Below are 20,740 nucleotides of genomic sequence, written 5' to 3' on the forward strand. Positions count from 1 at the left end.
GGACAACATTCCACAGGTCACAATCAACAACCTGATTAAGTTTTCTCATCCATGCCCTTACCTTTCTTTTACGGTATTTCTGACCAGATGCATGTCTGTATTCCCAGTCATTTGAAATTAATTAGAAATTAGAATTTAGAAATTATTGACTGATTTCCTTATATGAACTGTAGCTCAGTAAAATCTTTGAAATTGTTCTGTGTTGTATTTATATTTTTGTTCAGTGTAGTTGCTGGCTGAAATTGTACACTGTATGTGGTGTGTAGGTCAGCCCCAGTGTTAAAACAATTCAACAGCAGGAAAAAGAACAGAATCAGATTACAGAGGGACTAGCAATAGAGGGCTGGTGTAACATAATAAGGCTAAATAAATCAATTCATACAGTACAGTACATAATCTGCTTGCTGCGCAGGAGAACAGATCGCAGCTAAAACGATATAGAAGAAGGAAAACAATGTGCTGGAAAACACATAATAATTGGCAGGCTACAGTACAGAGCCAACCACTCCACCACCATATTGACAGAATTTCCACAGCAGACGTTATGAGGGCCACATGACACAAAGAGCCCTGCTTCTGTTCTGGGGCACAGTAAGGACACAGAGGCAGTCATGGGGCCTTGGGCTTCCTCATCTCCAGCTGGAGATTGGCTGTCAAACATCAGTTTTAAACAACCACAGAAGTACACAAAGGAAGACTAATCTAGCTTGGTACTGTCACAGAAAGACAGACATTATCTGTAATCTTAGTGAGAGGAGCAGGATAACAAGACTACATCCCCAGGCTGTCTGGGGCTGTTGTTTGTGAATGTCATCACCATGTGTCATTATAATATCTTGGTAGTAAGTGACAACTCTCACAAGCCAAGTTCCAGCAAGCAACGCCTTGAGTTATACTAGTGATTTCACTCATACAAAGAACGCAGAGTACTATTCCCTCTTGCGCGCGCACACACACAGAAAATGGTGCAACAACAAAAAGTTACAGGTACATGGTTTGATTCTTCCTCATCTCCCCCGACATGTCTTGTTTCATATAAGCATCTTTGTTTTGGTCTCAGTGGGATTGTACACTCAGTGTTTTACCGCTGCAGTCAGAGAGAACAACTCCTTCCCTCCCAACTAGGGATTTAACATAGACAGCTTAGGCAGAGGCATTATGGGTACAAGTATTCATATTTCATGGTGACCAAGCTCTTTATTATTAGATTGTAAAGTTTGGAAACACTGCTTTCTGGAGAAAATTCATAGGCAACAATTTGAGCTTGAAGCTGTGAAAATAAAATAATAGTCAACTTTTTGTCACCAAATAACAGCTTTCTGTCAGAATAACAATGAAAAGTATCAATCGAAGACATTGTTTTACATGTCAACCTGGTACAGACTCCTCATCTCTTAAACAGTCAGTTGTTGTTGTTCTTAAGCATCACTGAACCAATCACCACAAAACTGTGAACCTATCAAATCCAGCCCTGTCATTATACAGGCAGGTGGGTCCTCACAGAGACATGGCGACTGCCATACATCCCTGCATTCACGGCTCATCGCTGAGGTTAAACCCCCTTTAAAGCGAGATGCCCTCAGAGCCGTGGACGTGCCCATCCACATCGCCATGTTTACTTATCTCAGCCTGGCCTTAATCAGTCGTCCACTTGCCTAGCATTCCCATTCAGCGGTTAGCTCTGTTGATCCCCCCCAGGCCTTCCATAATTAACCCGCAGAATGCCTCTGATGTGCCTTCAGACCTGTGGCCACTCAGGCCTACCCTCATATCTCTACAACTGCCTCTCACATGCCTCGTGGCTTCATATCCACTCTACTGAGCTACATGTTTTCATTGCGTTTTACAGGGTTCCGACAAATTGCTGACAAATTGCTGGAAAGAGATTGAGCAGGAGACAAAAAATCCCTGAGTAACATCTTTGGTTGGCAGACTGCATTTAGTTTATTCAAAAGTTATTATCCAACTCGCACTGTTGTTGTCAGACAAAGCTGGACATTTTAGAAATGTAGCGTGTCGAGGTGTCAGAAGTTTGGAGTCCAATTTAAATACCTCTGCAGTTGTACACATTGTACTTCCTGCAATTCTTACCTGGTACCTGCTGTTGCTAAGCTACACTGTCATTTTTTATACTTCAGCTCAATGGACAATTACCCAAACAAACAGACAGCAGCAATGGGTTCATCTCAGTGTCCTTGTATGTTCTGAAGGCATACCTCCTGTCAGAAAGATAGACAGGGCTAAGAGGAGAGGTTAATGGAATACTGGGGGTTAAAAGCAATGGGCATAAACTTTCTAGAGTAAAGAGATTTCACCCACACACCTTCACAGCACTGATATGTATTGGTCTTGTTAAAAAGGTAGACTCAGCGATATGACATACAGGTAGGTGCAGAAAGTAAACAGTAGAGTGGGTCAATTTCCGCAACGACTAAGAGCTTTGAAGCGCAAGGCTAAACTCCCCCACTCTTTTGGTCCCGATACCAAGCTCTAACATTGTAAAGCAAACCCATGCACACGAGCGGATACTGTGTGTGACTGTGTGGGAGCGAAGTCTTGCATCTCACTCGTCGCAATATCTGCGGTGCCACTAGTGGCAACGTCATTTCATTAAGTCTACTGTTTAAGATTTGAATGATTTATAACATTTAGAAGAGTCATTAAATCTTTCTGCCTTATAAGATATCCGTGGCAATACAGGAAGATAATTCATTTTGCTCTTCCCCACGTCAAGGACTTTTCTTACTAGACAGGCAGCTTTCTGTGACACGTACCTGCCATCTCTCAAGCTACAAACAATATTTTACCTTCATCTTTATGACTGTATATACAGCTATGTGACAATTCCCTCAGTCACTCGAGAGGCTGAAAACCAATGCTGAGAAACAAGCCATCGCTCCGCTAACATTATATCATCTCTATAATTTGTGCAGAAGGGATGGATTCAATCAAATCAGAACAGGTAGTGGAGACAGTAGCAGAGGTTTTTTTTTACAGTGTAATAGTTTCCCTCAGCAATATGAGTGTAAAGGATGAGTAGATGTGTCTGGATCTGATAAGACTGCATGGCGGAATATAATGCATTGCAATAACCTGTGTTAGAATCTAATCAAGGTTTGTTATTGCATTATATTATGGTTTGTGGTGGTACTACTTATAGCATCAGGATACAGTTTAGTTGTCTCATAAGACAATAAAACCTAATGAAACATATGGCACCACTCTGCAGTTACTCACATATATTTCTACATAAAAAAATTATCCTTCGATCTGCTAAGAAGCATATTGGTTCACTTGGAACAATAGGTTGTTCACCTTCAGGGATAAACAATAAAAAACAAACCAGGCAAAACAGAAATCTCCATTTGGATAAATGCAGGGGGTTTTGCAAGCTAAGGCAGTAAATATTGAGAGAGAATTTGGCCCAACAACTTATTCCGCCATCTGTCAATGCTGGAAACCTAAAGTCATGTTCCAAACCAGTTGATGGCAACTTTTTAGCTGTTGACAGATTTTTGCTAGTGAAAATGCTGTCGCACAACATGCTTATTTCCACAATTGGAACCAGCAAAGCTTTGTTGTCAGGGCCTAATTTAAAGCCTTACTGTGTTGGAAGCCAAATGCATAAATCCAGCTAGCCTACCATGTTACAATTGGGAGAAAAACAACCAGAAAAACATGACAGCAACCACCTACTGTACTGTACCAGTGGATAGATTTAGCAGGTGCTATCCCTAAAGACATGAAAGACATTCAAACAGAAATGCAGAGAAAAACACATCCTAACAGTGAACCTTGCTTGGCTAAACTCCATGACAGGTTTGAATGTATAAAATGGATTACAGGGCAAATTTATCAGATACACAATGCAATGATTAATGTGCAGCCACTGCAGCGCCATATTCCTTAATATCATATAAGTGTACTGTTGGCAGGACTGGGACTGCAGAGCAGAAGACAGATATGGACCCTGAGGTGAGGAATTTGGACCATTTATGCCAGTCATTCCACAGACGTTTTCCCCATCTCTAGAGTGAATCGGCAATCTGATTTTGAAATTCAACGACACTCTACACTAAACCTGTTATGTTTGAGGCCGTGCCCATTTTGTACTGTAGATGCATCTCCTCTCTGCTCTGTAGTGATACCACCTGTTTGCTTTTGGATCACGTTGTCAGGATGAACGTTTTATGGTAATCGCTGAAAGTGGGCATACTCTTAACAAAAATATGACATTTTGACTAGTGGCAGAAACCTCTTGTGCCAGATTAGCATAGCATATGTTTAATAAATCGGTAGTGCAGAGGATGTGGAGGTAAGTGACATCACATAGCTTATCCTGTGGGCTTTGAGTCGTGGATAGAATAGTGATGCCCTTACAGAGCATCAGCACGATGAGTTCACTACATATGATAAGTGCATACATTTCTCCAGATTAATTATTCAGAGGTGTACATGTGTTGACAGGCGAATAAATACATGTCAATTTACTATTTTCCCAAACAATTAGTTCACAATATCAGTCTAAATACATATTCCCAATTGTTTCCCTGTCCTGCTTCAATGATCCACAGCAAACTGCCCAGAACTAACTAACTACAGCTCTTTCAGAAATGCAATTTAAACCTGGTCAATAACACTCTAATTGTTCTCTGGAATCATAACCGCTTGGGACATAATTCAAGAAGAAAAAAATTGAATGGGTAGCATTTAAACGTTTTTTTTGTCCTTGTTTTTGTTCCTCTAGGCTTTTTAGTCTGTATTCAATTAGCCTATTGTTGGTTCTTTCCCTTCCTTACTTTGACTTAGTGTCAGTTTAATTAGAACATCATTCCCTAAGGAAAATACGATAATACCTAAATACTGTAGTAATGATGCACTGATATGAAAGATATAAATTGTTTTACATAATACGTGGAAACATAGTGTACTTACGATGTACAATGCATTAATGTAATTGGAAAGTATGTAAATGAGCAGGTCTCCTGCTCACCATCTCCTCCACAGAGAGCAACGGCTCCGTCAAGAGCCGAGTTTCAGACCTCCCACATCTCGCAGCCACACGGAGCCCAGCTGCAAGCAGCCAACATCAGTCAGGAAATTACATCTTATTACTACAAACATAGCCCAGCTTTCATGTCCGCTATATCAGATGTAAGAATAGTATAGGACGAGTGCTCTGGACAGTTTGCAGCTTTCAATACAAATGTATTTATAGTGTTTGATTCATGACACTCACAGCCTACCCAGCTGTCTTTGTTTAGCCTGCAGGCTTCTCTAGGGGTGGGGCACACAGTTAACATTCACTGATATAAAAGCTGGACCCAAAGAACATAGGTCCAATTATCTTTTTAAAGGTCCAAAGCCGCAACCAGCAGGTCAGCAGACTGCTTCTCCCAGCAGCCACCGCACCATCGCTGCTCACTGCTGTTTTATCAACATACAACAATGAGACCATCAGAAGCAACACAAACGAGGGGGATGAGTTGTCGTGTTCTGGTGTATTGGTTCCATGCCTAACACAGAAGCTTGACTTCCAATGGTTAATGCCTAGCCTTCCTGACACCGACGCTGATGAGCCATGGCAGTGCTTAGCTTCCACTCTCAGATAACAATGGTACAATAAGAGCTGGGGAACCTGGCTGACTTACCCCAGTGAGGACCCATATTCAAATTGATCTGCTGTCTCTGCTCCCACAGAAACCTGGCAACACCACCAGGGGGTAGGATGAGGAGCTAGCATATTTCACATTTGAACATTTATTTACATTTTATTTTTATTTGACCTTTATTTAACTAGGCAAGTCAGTTAAGAACAAATTCTGATTTACAATGACGGCCTACCAAAAGGCAAAAGGCCTCTTGTGGGGATGGGGGCCTGGGATAAAAAAATACAAATAAATACAATAGTCTTTGAATGAAGAGATTGAGATAAAACTGTCCAGTTTGAGTGTTTGTTGCAGCTCGTTCCAGTCGCTAGCTGCAGCGAACTGAAAAGACGAGCGACCCAGGGATGTGTGTGCTTTGGGGACCTTTCACATAATGTGACTGGCAGAACGGGTGTTGCATGTGGAGGATGAGGGCTGCAGTAGTAGGTATCTCAGATAGGGGGGAGTGAGGCCTAAGAGGGTTTTATAAATAAGCATCCACCTGTGGGTCTTGGTGGCAAATCTGATGGTCGAATGGTAAAGACCATCTAGCCGCTCGAGAGCACCCTTACCTGCCGATCTATAAAGTGTGTCTCTGTAATCTAGCATGGGTAGGCTGGTCATCTGAATCAGGATTAGTTTGGCAGCTGGGGTGAAAGAGAAGCGATTAAAATAGAGGAAACCAAGTCTAGATTTAACTTTAGCCTGCAGCTTTGATATGTGCTGAGAGAAGGACAGTCATACTCCCAAGTACTTGTATGAGGTGACTACCTCAAGCTCTAAACCCTCAGAGGCAGTAATAACACCTGAGGGATGAGGGGCATTCTTCTTACCAAACCACATGACCTTTGTTTTGGAGGTGTTCAGAACAAGGTTAAGGGGTAGAGAAAGCTTGTTGGACACTAAGAAAGCTTTGCTGTAGAGCATTTAACACAAAACCCGGGGAGGGGCCAGCCGAGTGTAAGACTGTATCATCAGCATATAAATGGATGAGAGAGCTTCCTACTGCCTGAGCTATGTTGCTGATGTAAATTGAGAAGAGCGTAGGGCCTAGGATCGAGCCTTGGGGTACTCCTTTGCTGACAGGCAGTGTCTGAGACAGCAAATTTTCTAACTTCATACACTGCACTCTTTGAGAGGCAGTTAGCGAACCAGCCCAAAGACCCCTCAGAGACCACAATACTCCTTAGCCGGCCAACAAGAATGGAATGGTCTACCGTATCAAAAGCTTTGGACAAGTCAATAACAATAGCAGCACAATATTGCTTAGAATCAAGGGCAATGGCGACGTCATTGAGGACCTTTAAGGTTGCAGTGACACATCCATAACCTGAGCAGAAACCAGATTGCATACCCAAAAGAATACTATAGACTACAAGAAAGCCAGTCAGTTGATTATTGACAAGTTTTTCCAACACTTGATAAACAGGGCAAAATAGAAACAGGCCTATAACAGTTAGGATCAGCTTTATCTCCCCCTTTAAATAAAGGACGAACCGTGGCTGCCTTCCAAGCAATGGGAACCTCCCCAGAAAGGAGAGACAGGTTAAAAAGGTTGGAGAATGGCTTGGCGATGATAGGGGCAGCAACCTTAAAGAAGAAAGGGTCTAAACCATCTGACCCAGATGTTTATTGGGGTCAAGTTTCAGGAGCTCCTTTAGCACTTCAGAGTCAGTGACTGTCTGCAGGGAGAAACTTTGTAGCGGGGCAGGGGAAAAAGAGGGAGAGGCATCGGGGATAGTCGCTTAGAAGGGGCAGGAGATGAGGAGATGTTGGACGGGAAAGGAGGCATGGCTGAGTCAAATTGGAATCCTGACTTAACGAAGTGGTGATTAAAGAGCATTAAGGGACATGGGCAGCTGTGAGGAGGAGGGTTTATTCTCCGGGTCTTTAACTGTTTTCCAGAACTTTGTGGGGTTAAACCCACAGAGAGAGAACTGCTTCTTAAAGTAAATAACTTTGGGCTTACAGATAGCCAAAGAGTGCACTTATTTCTCATTTACTTGAACGAAATGGCCTCAAACAAGCAAAGTGTCAATGCAGGAATTTGATTGAATCCTACTACACCGGTTCTGGATGACTGTGCCATAACGCTCTCGGTAGCCGATGTGAACAAAACCTTTAAGCAGGTCAACATTCACAAACATTCACTGCACACTTCCATTTCTCACCTGGACAAAAGGAACACCTATGTGAGAATGCTGTTCATTGACTACAGCTCAGTGTTCAAAAAACATAGTGCCCACGAAGCTCATCACTGAGCTAAGGACGCTGGGACTAAACACCTCCCTCTGCAACTGGATCCTGGACTTCCTGACGGGCCGCCCCCAGGTGGTAAAAGTAGGCAACATTATGTCTGCCATGCTGATCCTTAACACTGAGGCCCCTCAGGGGTTGTACTTAGTCCCCTATATTCCCTGTTCACACACGACTGTGTGGCCAAACAAGACTCCAACACCATCATTAAGTTTGCTGACGACACAACAGTGGTAGGCCTGATCACTGACAACGATGAGACGGCCTATAGGGAGGAAGTCAGAGAACTAGCAGTGTGTTGCCAGGACAACAACCTCTCCCTCATTGTGAGCAAGACAAAGGAGCTGATCATGGACTACAGGAAAAGGCAGGCACCCATTAACATCGACGGGGCTGTTGTGGAGCGGGTCGATAATTTCAAGTTCCTTGGTGTCCACATCACCAACGAACTATCATGGTCCAAACATACCAAGACATCACTGGGGCCAAGCTTCCTGCCATCCAGGACCTATATAATAGGCGGTGTCAGAGGAAAGCCCATAACATTGTCAGAGACTCCAGTCAAGTTATAGACTGTTTTCTGTGCTACGGCATGGCAAGCGGTACCGGAGCGCCAAGTCTAGGACCAACAGGCTCCTCAACAGCTTCTAACTCCAAGCCAAGCGGTAAGGCGCTGCTGAACAATTCATAAAATTCGCCTCCGGACAATTTTCACTGACACCCCCCTTGTACACTGCTGTTACTCGCTGTTTGTTTGTTACCTATGCATAGCCACTTCGCCCCCATCTACATGTACAGATTACCTCAACTAGCCTGTACCCCTGCACACTGACTTGGTACCGGTGCCCCCTGTATATAGCCTCGTTATTGTTATTCTTTTTGTGTTACTTTTTATTGTTACTTTTTATTTTAGCCTACTTGGTAAATATTTTCTTCTTGAAGTGCACTGTTGGTTAAGGGCTAAGTACGCATTACACGGTAAAGTCTACACTTGTTGTATTCACGACCGTTAACAATACCACTGACAATAAGGCCCAAGCGTCTTCGATAGAGGGGATCAAGCTGAATTTATACCATTTATATCTAGTCATATGTTCAAGCAGGGACGCAACTTTGGTTTTAGAAGTGGGGGAACATAATATATATCCATGTATTTTTATCTAGCCGGATAAATATTCCAAACAGCCTACCCGACTGCTTGGAGGCGTCCGCATGGTCCTAAAGCACATCGTTGCCTCGTTTTGTATCTCATACCAATGATAAAACTGGGCGGGGGAGGACCATTTTTTTATTTCAGAATGTGGGGGGGACATGTCCCCCCCTCGTCCCCAGTGAAAGTTACGCCCCTGTGTTCAAGTACTATCACATATGAAAACAAACTAATGCGAAGCTATTTTCAGTGGAACATACCAGCAATGTGACATTAATAGTGACAACTGATGTAGTGTGAAGCCAACTTGAGTTGTCTCAAAAATAGCCTCGTGGTAGAGGAAATATCCCGTAAACTATATGGCAATTCAATGTGCACGCGATGGGGTAGCTAATGAAAACTGAATCATATCTGAGAGGATCAAAGGCAGGATCAAAAGAGGTAAATAATCCCTGCATTATGTCATGATTTGAAAAAACATGAACAGGTCTTCGTCGTTTTTCATAAATTGGTAAATGTCATACACTTGAACAGCACAATCTCTTTTTAATCCTGGCTCAGTCTTCTGTGGGAATTAGCATCATATTAACATCCATTCTGAAACACGGTTTGAAGCACAAACAAAATGAAAAACGCAGCTGAGTTTATTAACACTTTTAAAAGATTTTCGTCATGGTTATTTAGCATGGATCATATTGTTGGGTGACACATTGTCCATTTGAAGTCACTTTGAGAGCACAAGAGCATTTGTTCTGGGTTGTTTGAGTGTTGTGTTTCCAAATCTACTAAGTGAGAGGTAATGCTTGAAAGACCCAGTATGATAAACTGTTACGTTCAAATGGTCTAATCAAGGCGCATGCATAAATATTGCAATACTTACGTAGCCTACTGTTTTGGTGCATAATTCCTATTCTAAATGAATACACATCAAATGGTTTACAAAACTGTTTACAAGTTCTGACATCAGCCAAGGTCAAGCAGTCAGCTCGAGGTAAAGGGAAAAGCACAGATGATGAAATAAGCCTAACAGGGCTTTCCTAACGACTGGAGGATACATTTTCTGGGAGGAAATTAGAGAGCATGCCCACAAGTGTTTAAAAATTCCAGCTGCTGCTTCAGAGCATTAACGAAACACTAAATGTAGCCGCTGCTAAAAAGCGACCCAGTGGATGAGGATGCATTCCTACTCTGGCTTTATGACACCGCAGCAGTGCTTTGAAATACTGATGGATCCGTGTTGGGGAGCAAGCAGGGCTGTAGATAGGCTACACATGACAGAAGGAGTGTCTGGCTGGATGCAGTCAGGGGGATTGGGAAAGGTTATCTCCAGCGCTGTGTGCATGAGAGCTCATTGATCACAGGGGTATCTGTGGGTGAGGCTGGACATGGTGTCCATGCGATCAGAACAACTCCAGTGTGGGCTCTCAGACACAGCTGTTCTGTGGTACCTCCTCAAACTATCTCCTTCTTCAAACACCAATCATTGTACAGAACAGGTACCCAGTGTCTGTGGGGCCTACTGCCTACATTATTCTTCAGAACATGCGGAAAGTATAAATAATCTTTAAGTTACACATAGGCTGACTTTTTCCACTACAACCAACATAGTCGGTGCTAAGAGAAGCCTAAAAGCCTTATTGAAAGGAGGTGGCTTATCATGTTCTGTAAAAGTACAGCAGTCTGCTAACAATGTGACCAGAGCAGACCGAATGCTAGGTCTCCAGCTAGGAAGACTGGGAGTCTGTAATTAACAGACTTCAGGGGGTGGCTTCGCCCACTGCGCCTAGGCTGAGTCTCTCTAACAGCCGCCCGGCTATAAGACATGTACACTACTGCTCGGGTCGGCTGTTTGTTCACCCGCCCACAATTGCTAATAACCCATCCTCAGATGAAAATCTGAGGCACGCACCCAACCCTAACCAGCTAATATAGAAAATGGGATGTGGACTACAGTCAGAGACGGCAGAATAATGTTTGCCTGATTTATATATGTTTCTGCCTATAATTTTTGGGGGGCAACTTGTCTATAATTAGATACATGCAGTTTATTTTCAGTCATTATATGTTGCCGTAGAAGACCAAATAAACCCTTGCTCACCAGAATAATGTTATAAATCAATATAATGTATTCTTCAACCTAGTCAGTAATGTTCTCTGTCATCTCTGCTTCTTTCAGGGACCGGGGATAAAATGCAATAACAAAAAAAACTGAAAAGATTTTCAGTGCAAAATTTCCAAATGACATCAGTTGCAAATGACTGGTTGAAAGGAAATAGAAATCTGTTAAAACGACCAAACATGTTTCTGATGATAAGATTTCAGTTTGGCTTGGATGCATATTTTGTGGTTGAAATAAGATCAGCTTTTATGATGTTGATAAAGACAGCGCCTCTACAGATGGTATCTAATTGCATATTCACATTCTCTCAAGATGCTAAAAGAAATCAATTATATTTTTCCACTCTTGTCCCTGTTATAATTTAACTGCAAAAAAATATTAATTCTGCAGGAGTTAATATTAAGGCTACTTGAGAGGTTATAGACCTACAGTCAGTGTCCAGAGTTCAGTTTCCATTCAACCCATCTGAACAGTAGGCTACAGTTCCCTTGACGTGCCATAGGCTTACAGTATTTGAAGTCCCCTTCTTGTGACTGTCAAAGTTGTATAGCGGCTCACATATAACATAGAACATATCCTGCTGCTTATCATCCTATTTTAGCACTTCACCAAATCTTTCCCAAACATGACTTTCCTGTCCCCCCTTTCTCTTTATTTTCAACTCTCCATTTCACAGCTTTTCTCTTATCGAATGAAACTCCGACATCATTCTTTTTGCCTCCGTGGATCGAACATGAACTTTTTCTGCCCTTCCCGAAAGCATTTGGCAATTGGCGTGTAGGCTATTTGGTACGCATACAGTTATGCCTTAAAGCTTAGGTTTACACACTAATTCCAGATAGCTTAACATATTTTAAGAAAATTGTTGTTTTTTTTAAGATGTAAATTGCACAAGAATGATACATTTATGGATTTTTTAAAGGTATTGTTTTCTCTTTATTCAACCCACCCACCCATCATGACTCTAAAAATGCCCGCCCTGCGGATATAACCACGGGGGCTGCGGTATATGAGTCAACTCATGCATCACTAATGTGTTCACACACACACACACATACTGTACACACAAAATAGCCATCTGCACATTCTTAAGGGGTGTGCTGAACAAGACTTGGCAAATGTCATGTGACCCATCACGCAAGGGTGATTCATCATATGTACCAGCTGGTGGATGGTGTTGACATGGTCACCACCATCTACTATCAGTTAAGTGACAGTGAGTCACTGTAGTCTATAGGACACATTGTGACATACATGGAATGAAATAGTAGCCTACTCATGCAACACCTTGTTACAATAGGACCTATAGTTTCATATGGAGGCTGATCTCCAAAATAATGACAATGGACCATGAAGCTCAAAGGAGCTTGCCTTGACCATGAATATAATCTGGTTCCTTGAAATCTAACCTGCATTTAGCTGAGTAGGCTATAGTATAGCAATGAGTGTTTTAATGAAAACCATCAGGCAGATACTATTTATGTTGTTGGCAAGGGCTATGTTTGAAAGTGAACAATTAACCATTTTTAATTGAAGAGACATCCTCATAAGATTAGTGAAACAAGAGGCCAAGGGTGGACTGGCCATCTGGCATTTCGGGCAAATACCAAATGGACTGATCCATTCATAGCTGAGTCGGCATGTCTAACTTGTGTTTTTCACTCAAAATGATCCAACCTACTATCACAAATTATCGGGAAATAGACACAAATTACATATGCGAAATTCGTGACAGATACACACAAAACAATATTCCCTTCCGCCACACAATTTTTTTGTATTCCCGGCATTTCAATCACAGATGAAGGCATTAGGTTACTTTAAAAACCCTAGAGTCGATTGATGCACCCATGTGTCAATCTAATTAAAATAGTAAAACATCCCGATCAAAAGCCGTCTGTTTAAGCTAGAGATATCTGCTTGGGCTGCGTCTCAATCCGCCTATGTCCACCTTCCGCATCTGCGTTGGAAAGTGGCAGAGCTACAGCGCTGTTTGTCAGACCAGGAGACATCCCGAAAAACGGTCTTCTCATGGAAAAAGTCTGAACGGTTTGGGATACAAACTAATATGACCCCACTATGGAAAGGGGTAGTGTTCTCTGTTTTGTTCTACGACCCCCAAGTGTCACAGGACCAACAAAAAAAAAAGGGGTTAAATATTCTTTCCTGAGCTTTCTTATAACTGCTAGATACAGGACAGTCATTTCAAAACCTTGTTCCTCATGATTTGTTTTTTGGTCTGTTTGTTTTGCCATTTTTGAATGTGTTATTCAATGTGTTTTTATTGGGCTGTAGCAGTAAAGGTACTATTCTATGTTTGATTAAATACATACAGTACCAGTCAAAAGTTTGGACACACCTAAACATGCCAGATATAAAAAATAAAAAAATAAAACTATTTTCTACATTGTAGAAAAATAGTGATGACATCAAAGCTATGAAATAACACATGGAATCATGTAATAAACAAAAAAGTGTTAAAATATATTTTGATTTGTTTATACTTGAGATTCTTCAAAGTAGCCACCCCTTTGCCTTGATGACAGCTTTGCACACTCTTGGCATTCTCTCAACTAGCTTCATGAGGAATGCTTTCCCAACAGTCTTGAAGGAGTTCCCACTTATGCTGAGCACTTGTTGGCTGCTTTTCCTTCACTCTGCGGTCCAAACCATCTCAATCGGGTTGAGGTCGGGGGATTGTGGAGGCCAGGTCATCTGATGCAGCACTCCATCACTCACCTTGGTCAAATAACCCTTATACAACCTGGAGGTGTGTTGGATCATTGTGCTGTTGAAAAATGATAGTCCCACTAAGTGCAAACCAGATGGGATCGAGTATCGCTGCAGAATGCAGTGGTAGTATTGCTAGTTAAGTGTGCCTTGAATTCTAAATAAATTACACACATTGTGACCAGCAAAGCATCCGCACACCATCACACTTCCTCCTCCATGCTTCACGGTGGGAACCACAAATGGGTAGATCATCCGTTCACCTACTCTGCATATCATAAATACATGGCGGTTGGAACCAAAAATCTCACATTTGGACAAATCAGACCAAAGGACAGATTTCCACTGGTCTAATGTCCATTGCTTGTGTTTCTTGGCCCAAGCAAGTCTCTTCTTCTTATTAGTACCTTTAGCAGTGATGTCTTTTAAACAATTTGACCATGAAGGCCTGCTTCACACAGTCTCCTCTGAGGTGCAGTTAACTCTAATTAACTTATCCTCTGCAGCAGAGGTAACTATGGGTCTTCCTCTCCTGTGGTGGTCCTCATGAGAGCCAGTTTCATCATAGCACTGATGGTTTTTGAGACTGCACTTGAAGAAACTCTAAAAGTTCTTGAAATGTTCTGACCTTCATTTACTGACCTTCATGTCTTAAAGTAATGATGGACTGTCGTTTCTCTTTGTTATTTGAGCTGTTCTTGCCATAATATGGACTTGGTCTTTTACCAAATAAGGCTATCTTCTGTATACCACCCCTGCCTTCCATCACAGCACAACTGATTGACTCAAACACATTAAGAAGGAATGAAATTCCACAAATGAACTTTTAACAAGGCACACTTGTTAATTTAAATGCATTCCAGGTGACTACCTCATGAAGCTGGTTGAGAGAATGCCAAGAGTGTGCAAAGCTGTCAACAAGGCAAAGGGTGGCTACTTTGACGAATCTCAAATATATTTTGATTTGTTTAACACTTTTTTGGTTACTACATGACTCCATATGTTTTATTTCATAGTTTTGATGTCTTCACTATTATTCTACAATGCATGAAATAGTACAAATAAATAAAAACCCTGCAATGAGTAGGTATGTCCGAACTTTGACTGGTACTGTATGTTTGCAACTACTTACATTGGTGGTGGATGAGTCATTTCCAGTCAACACTAGTTGGAATTGGCTCGCAAAACTACCTTTAATTTCCTTCATACTGGACACAGAGATATAAAAAATGGTGTCCATGAGTTCATCTGACTCTGGTTGAGTAGATAAAGGGCCTCATTGCCAAAATCCCAAAGTATCCCTTTAACCAAATAGCTACCTGGACATGGACCCTTTTTGCACTAACTTTTTTCTGTCATCACATACACAACTGTTACTGTTTATTATCTGTCACTTTATTCCTAGTTATATGTACATATTTACCTCAATTACCTCGTACACTTGCACATCAACTTACGCACTTGTACCCTGTGTATAAAGCCAAGTTATCGTTACTCATTGTGTATTTATTATATGTTTTATTATCACACGTTTTACTTTTACATTATGTTTCTGTTCTTTCTCTCTACATTGTTGGGAAAGGCCTGTAAGTAAGCATTTCACTGTTTGTCTACATCTGTTGTTTACGAAGCATGTGCTGAATAACATTTTATTTTATCCCCTAACCCTAACCTTAACCCTTAGCCTAGTTAACGTTAACCACCTTAATTGAATTTGTAACATATCATACATATCATGTATACTTCGTACCATTTTGTATGAATTGTAATGCATAACATATCATACGGATTTTACGATGGACATCCACATATTAATACCAACTTAACATATTTTACTAATTTGAGAGTCCTGAATTTTAATTTACTATGTTACGCTACCCCTGAGTCCAGGTTGCTTTTGGGAGATGCATGAGGGTACTAGCTGGTCACTTCACTACAGCCTACGGCTGCCATCCTAAAAGTCAACTCTTCTGTGCTAAATCAATAACTGGAAAAATCGCCAGTGGCCTAGTACGACCGAATCCACAATTCAGAGTTCAAGCGGATCATTTGATCATCACAACTCAGAGGAGAGTGGGAATAGGATCATTTGGAGTGTTGAATTACACAAAGGTTTGCGCTCACACTGCTCCTCCCGGTGCTCACTGACTACACGCACAAGAGGCTCCTTACCAGCTGTACCACTGGGGGCTGACGCCAGGGAAGCATGGTGAACTGGAGGGGCTGGGGTGTTTTTGTGAATGGCTCCCTTCCATAGTCACATTTAGAAATGCCTAACGCCTTGAGTCATGTTGACGTTTTATTACAGAAGGCTGTAGGAATAATGTGGAGTTAGATGGGATGCAGCTGATAATGCTGTCATCAACTCAAATGTAGGCTACTGGAACTGATGCTGTATTCTGCTTTGCCAAAGTTACCTGGAGAATGTAATCAGATTCAGTGGCTGATGTCGAGTGAAATGGACTATTGAGGGTGTGGCTGTATTTTTTTTGGAGAGGGAAATAGCCGTGTATATGCCTCTTGCCGGGGTCGAACTGGGACCAAGAAACAGCCATGGCATTTTTTTCCTTGAGACTCCCACGCTGGACAATTTTTTTATCCTTGAGGCCCCCATTACTAGCCAGATAGTGTGTTGAAATGATCACGATCACAGATTATCGTGAAATCAAGAGAAATTACTTATTCAAAATTCATGTCAGGCACACAAATAAAATAAATGTTGCGTCCACCAAATTATTTTCTTCATAATGTGCCCAGTACACAATTTTCTTCAAAAACAATTCCAATGTATTGTGGCTAATGTTAGCTATGGGGCTAACGTTAGCTAGGCTAGGGGTTAGGGTTAACTTTAGGGTCAGGAGTTAGGTTAAAGGGCGGATAATGGTTAGCTAACATGCTAAGTAGTTGAAAAAGTAGCTAAAAAGTCATAAGCAACTGCAAAGTTGCAAATGAGCTAAAATGCTAAAGTTGTCTGTGATGAAAATCAAACATGCAACCTTTGGATTGCTAGACAATAGTGTTATATGCTTACCCATCCACCCTGACAAACCACTCTCCTTTTGTTTTTTGCCTTTAAGTGATACCCATAGACTATAGTTCATCTGACTCTGGGGAAGTAGATATATCATTGCCAAAATCCCAAAGTATTCCTTTGAGTAACCCTCTGCCTTATGTAACTATACCATAGGTAACATATCATAATTATTTGAGTCTCCCGTATACTATGTTACGTCGAGCCTATGAGACCAGCCTGCCCTAAGAGAAATCCATTATGCATGAAATCATTAAGATCATGAACTCACCAATTGCATGCCACATATAAAGGCCAGCGTGCATCTGCCACTGCAACAACCCATGGTGTACTGTCCACTTTGGATCTCTGCTCCACGTGGGTCACTGTAACTCTCAAATCCCCAAATATCTGCGCTGTTGGCCTGGGCAGTTACAATGACGCGACCGCACTTTACAGCAGAGTACGTTTCAGGAGGTCCAATTCCACAATTCCAGATGGTTTTCAGTCAAAGCTGTATTCTTGTTGACATACCCATAAACTCCCCTCCGTATTTACTTTTGTATGTATTACAATCGACGGGTATCCAAGCAGAAATAGATGAAGACAATTATGATTGGTTCAACAATTTGATAATCCTATTTCAACAAATACTGGAACAGTTTGAATTACATGTCCGGATGTTCAAAATTCAGAAAGTCGGTCAGTTCTTAATTAGTAACATTTTGATCTGGTTATTATACGTCTGAATGATCAATCCACGGATAATCCATAAACTAGAATTAAAGAATCTGAAAAACGTTTACAATTAATGTTCGATCATACTGTACATGGTCCAGAATAAAGTGCCAGTCGGCATTAGGCAGAACAGTATCCAAACACAGTGCCACTTGAAGAAATTAACAGTATCAGCCTATTTCTGAAAGGGTCCTTTGCTGAGAAACAAAGCAAGCCAGTGTTGTATACGGCGATGGGGTTCTTCTCATCGCTCCTCCCTCCACTATCGGGTTGTTCGGGTACTAGTGTGCAACTAACTAGCACCATTTACTTTTAACACAGAAAGTCAAAGGGACAGTGTAGAATCCAATGTGGTCAGACGTTATTTTCTTTCCCTGCTTTACTCTCTCTCAATAGGAGGCATACCGCGAAAATGAGAATTCCCGTCGTTGTCTGAAATCGGTGGAGCTGAACAGAGTCCTACTACTATCCTCCACAGCAGCGCTGTGCATCCTCAGTTGCCTGGATTTCAAAACCGATAATTGTCCCCTGTTGGAAATAAAACATTTTTCGCTTACACACAGAGCATGACTGTCCTATACTGGATATATGGTCGGTAGCACAGACAGCCCAGTAAAAAGAGAGACGAAAGAGAGACGCGGTGCAAGTTGCACGGTCGCCAGCCCCACCATCTGACGCTCCAGAATGAATGAACCGCACGCAGTGTTATTCACCACAGGGAAGAGGCTGGGTTCCTTTCTCACGATGAGCCAGAGAGATGCGATATAGAGCGCAGCTGACGGCTTGGCCATCACTGAATACACTGGATTAGCCCTCTGCTCCGATTCGCAGTGGGAGTCAATGGCAGGGAGTTGAGGTGATTATAATTTGAATCATCACCTGTAAATCATAGGTGGATTGGATTTAGAGCCACAATGATGGACAGTCAGTCATCCAGAACGAAAAGTCAATTAAATTAAAAGGTCATTGACGAAGCCAAATAAATGGCATAGGCATATGCCACCCTTCATTTGTGATAATATAGACTATAATAATAGGCCAACTTATTTTCGCAGACACTTTCATCCAAGGACATGCTGTTCCAACCAACTGAGCCATCACATATAATCCAAAGTGGCCTTTGATAACATGCACAAAGGAGTAAACTGTACTGAAAATGTCCTGTTCTTCCCCCATATTGTGTACTCTCCCCCCAGCATGTCTTTACATTGGCAAGGACAGCCATCCTGCAATATATTTCTCTCTCTCTCTCTCTCTCTCTCTCTCTCTCACACACACACACACACACACACACACACACACACACACACACACACACACACACACACTGTGTTTATGACATGGCTTAATTATCTTGGTAATCTTGACTGACAGTATCATGTATTTACTGCCTGATATCCTGGGGGTAATGACTAGTGGCATCCATACATCCCCCTTGGAATGATTTTTAGAGAGAAATGGAAGACTGGCATATCTCGTCCAGTGTAATCTCAAAATCGTTGTCCTTGAATAACCCCTGAAACTGATACATACAGAGATATAGAGAAGGATGGGAATGTGTTTACTACTTATCTGTCTCAGCCAGATGGCTGCTGCTGGTACACTTCGGCTCTGTCACTGAAACACTGTGACATGAAATGCTGTGAATGGTTGTCATAAACAATTTGAGACAACCCGATGGGAAAGAGAAATAGTGTTGTAAGGTATACAAAGAGGCCAACAAAAATGGAGATAGCTGAGCTTGGATTGGCTTTTCAAATCAATTGTATTCATCACATCCTTCATAAACAACAGGTGTGGACTAACAGTGGAATGTTTACTTGCAGGCCCTTCCCAACAATGCAGAAAGAAAGAAAATAGAGAAATAATAGAAAAGTAAAACATGTAATAATACAAATAATAATAGATACATAATGAGTAATGATATACTGGCTATTACAAGGGGTACCTGTACTGAGTCGATGTGCAGGGTCATGAGGTAATTGAGGTAGATACTGTATGTACATATAACTAGGAATAAAGTGACAGATAATAAACAGTAGCAGCAGCGTATCTGATGAGTCAAAAAACATTAGAGCAAAAACGGCCAATGCATATAGCTAGTTGTTTAACTATTTAAATAACTATTTAAGAGTATATGGATTGGGGGTAGAAGCTGTTCAGGGTCCTGTTGGTTCCAGACTTGGTGCACTGGTACCGCTGACCGTACAGTTGCAGATATGACTTGGGTGGCTGGAGTCTGACAAGTATTAGGGCCTTCCCATGACACCGACTGGTATAGAGGTCCTGGATGGCAGGGAGTTTGGCCCCAGTGATGTACTGGGCCTCATTGTCGTCGGAGATTAGGCCTACCACCTTCGTGTCGTCTGCAAACATAATGACGGTGTTGTTGTCATGCATGGGTGAACAGGGAGTATAGAAGGGGACTAAGCACACACCCCTGAGGGGCACCCGTGTTGAGGGTCAGCGTGACAGATTTGTTATTGCCCACCCTCACCACCTGGAGGCGTCTTGTTAGGAAGTCCAGGATACAATTGCAGAGGGAGGTGTTCATTTCCAGGATCCTTAGTTTAGTGATAAGCTTGGAGAGTACTATGATGTTGAACGCTGAGCTGTAGTCAATGAACAGCATTCTCATGTAGGCGTTCCTTTTTTCCAAGTGGGAAACGGCAGTGTGGAGTGCAATAGAGATTTATAATCAACATGCGGCATCTCATTATCCTCAATGCCCTTTGTATGTAACAGATCATCATATCTTGTTTGGTCAGTCTAATGAAGCAGTCCGTGTCTCCGGAGAAGTGTTAATGGCTACATTAACTGGCAGTAAAGCATGTGAATGTCCACCTTTGTAAAGCCTCACTAAGCCCAGACAGCATTGATTGAACTTTTTGACTTTGACTTAATTTAGAGGTGCGATAAAGCTATCTACCTTTCAACATTGAGGTTTTCACCTTCAGTGAACTTGAGATTCAGGGAGAGTGACACAGACCCAGCTGTCACTCAGAACGATGCCCGGTACTATGTGTGGATACTTGACAATCAGCTGCAGTGTTGCTGGAAATCAGGCTCCACCTGGTCGCATGATTGAT

General features: G+C 41.9%; 1 protein-coding gene across 1 annotated transcript in view; it reads right to left on the reverse strand.

The window, feature by feature from the left end:
* The window catches only part of LOC139407776 (sodium/potassium transporting ATPase interacting 2), a 168,601-nt gene extending 150,291 nt beyond the window's left edge, over window positions 1-18,310 (reverse strand). Inside the window, exon 1 of the mRNA XM_071151636.1 lies at window positions 17,206-18,310. Within this exon, the coding sequence (XP_071007737.1) occupies window positions 17,206-17,259 (54 nt within the window). The 5' untranslated portion in view covers window positions 17,260-18,310. The remainder of the gene's footprint in view (window positions 1-17,205) is intronic.
* Window positions 18,311-20,740: the final 2,430 nt, after the last annotated feature.

This window comes from Oncorhynchus clarkii, chromosome 4 (assembly GCF_045791955.1).
Source record: "Oncorhynchus clarkii lewisi isolate Uvic-CL-2024 chromosome 4, UVic_Ocla_1.0, whole genome shotgun sequence".
Classification (NCBI taxonomy): Eukaryota; Metazoa; Chordata; class Actinopteri; order Salmoniformes; family Salmonidae; genus Oncorhynchus; species Oncorhynchus clarkii.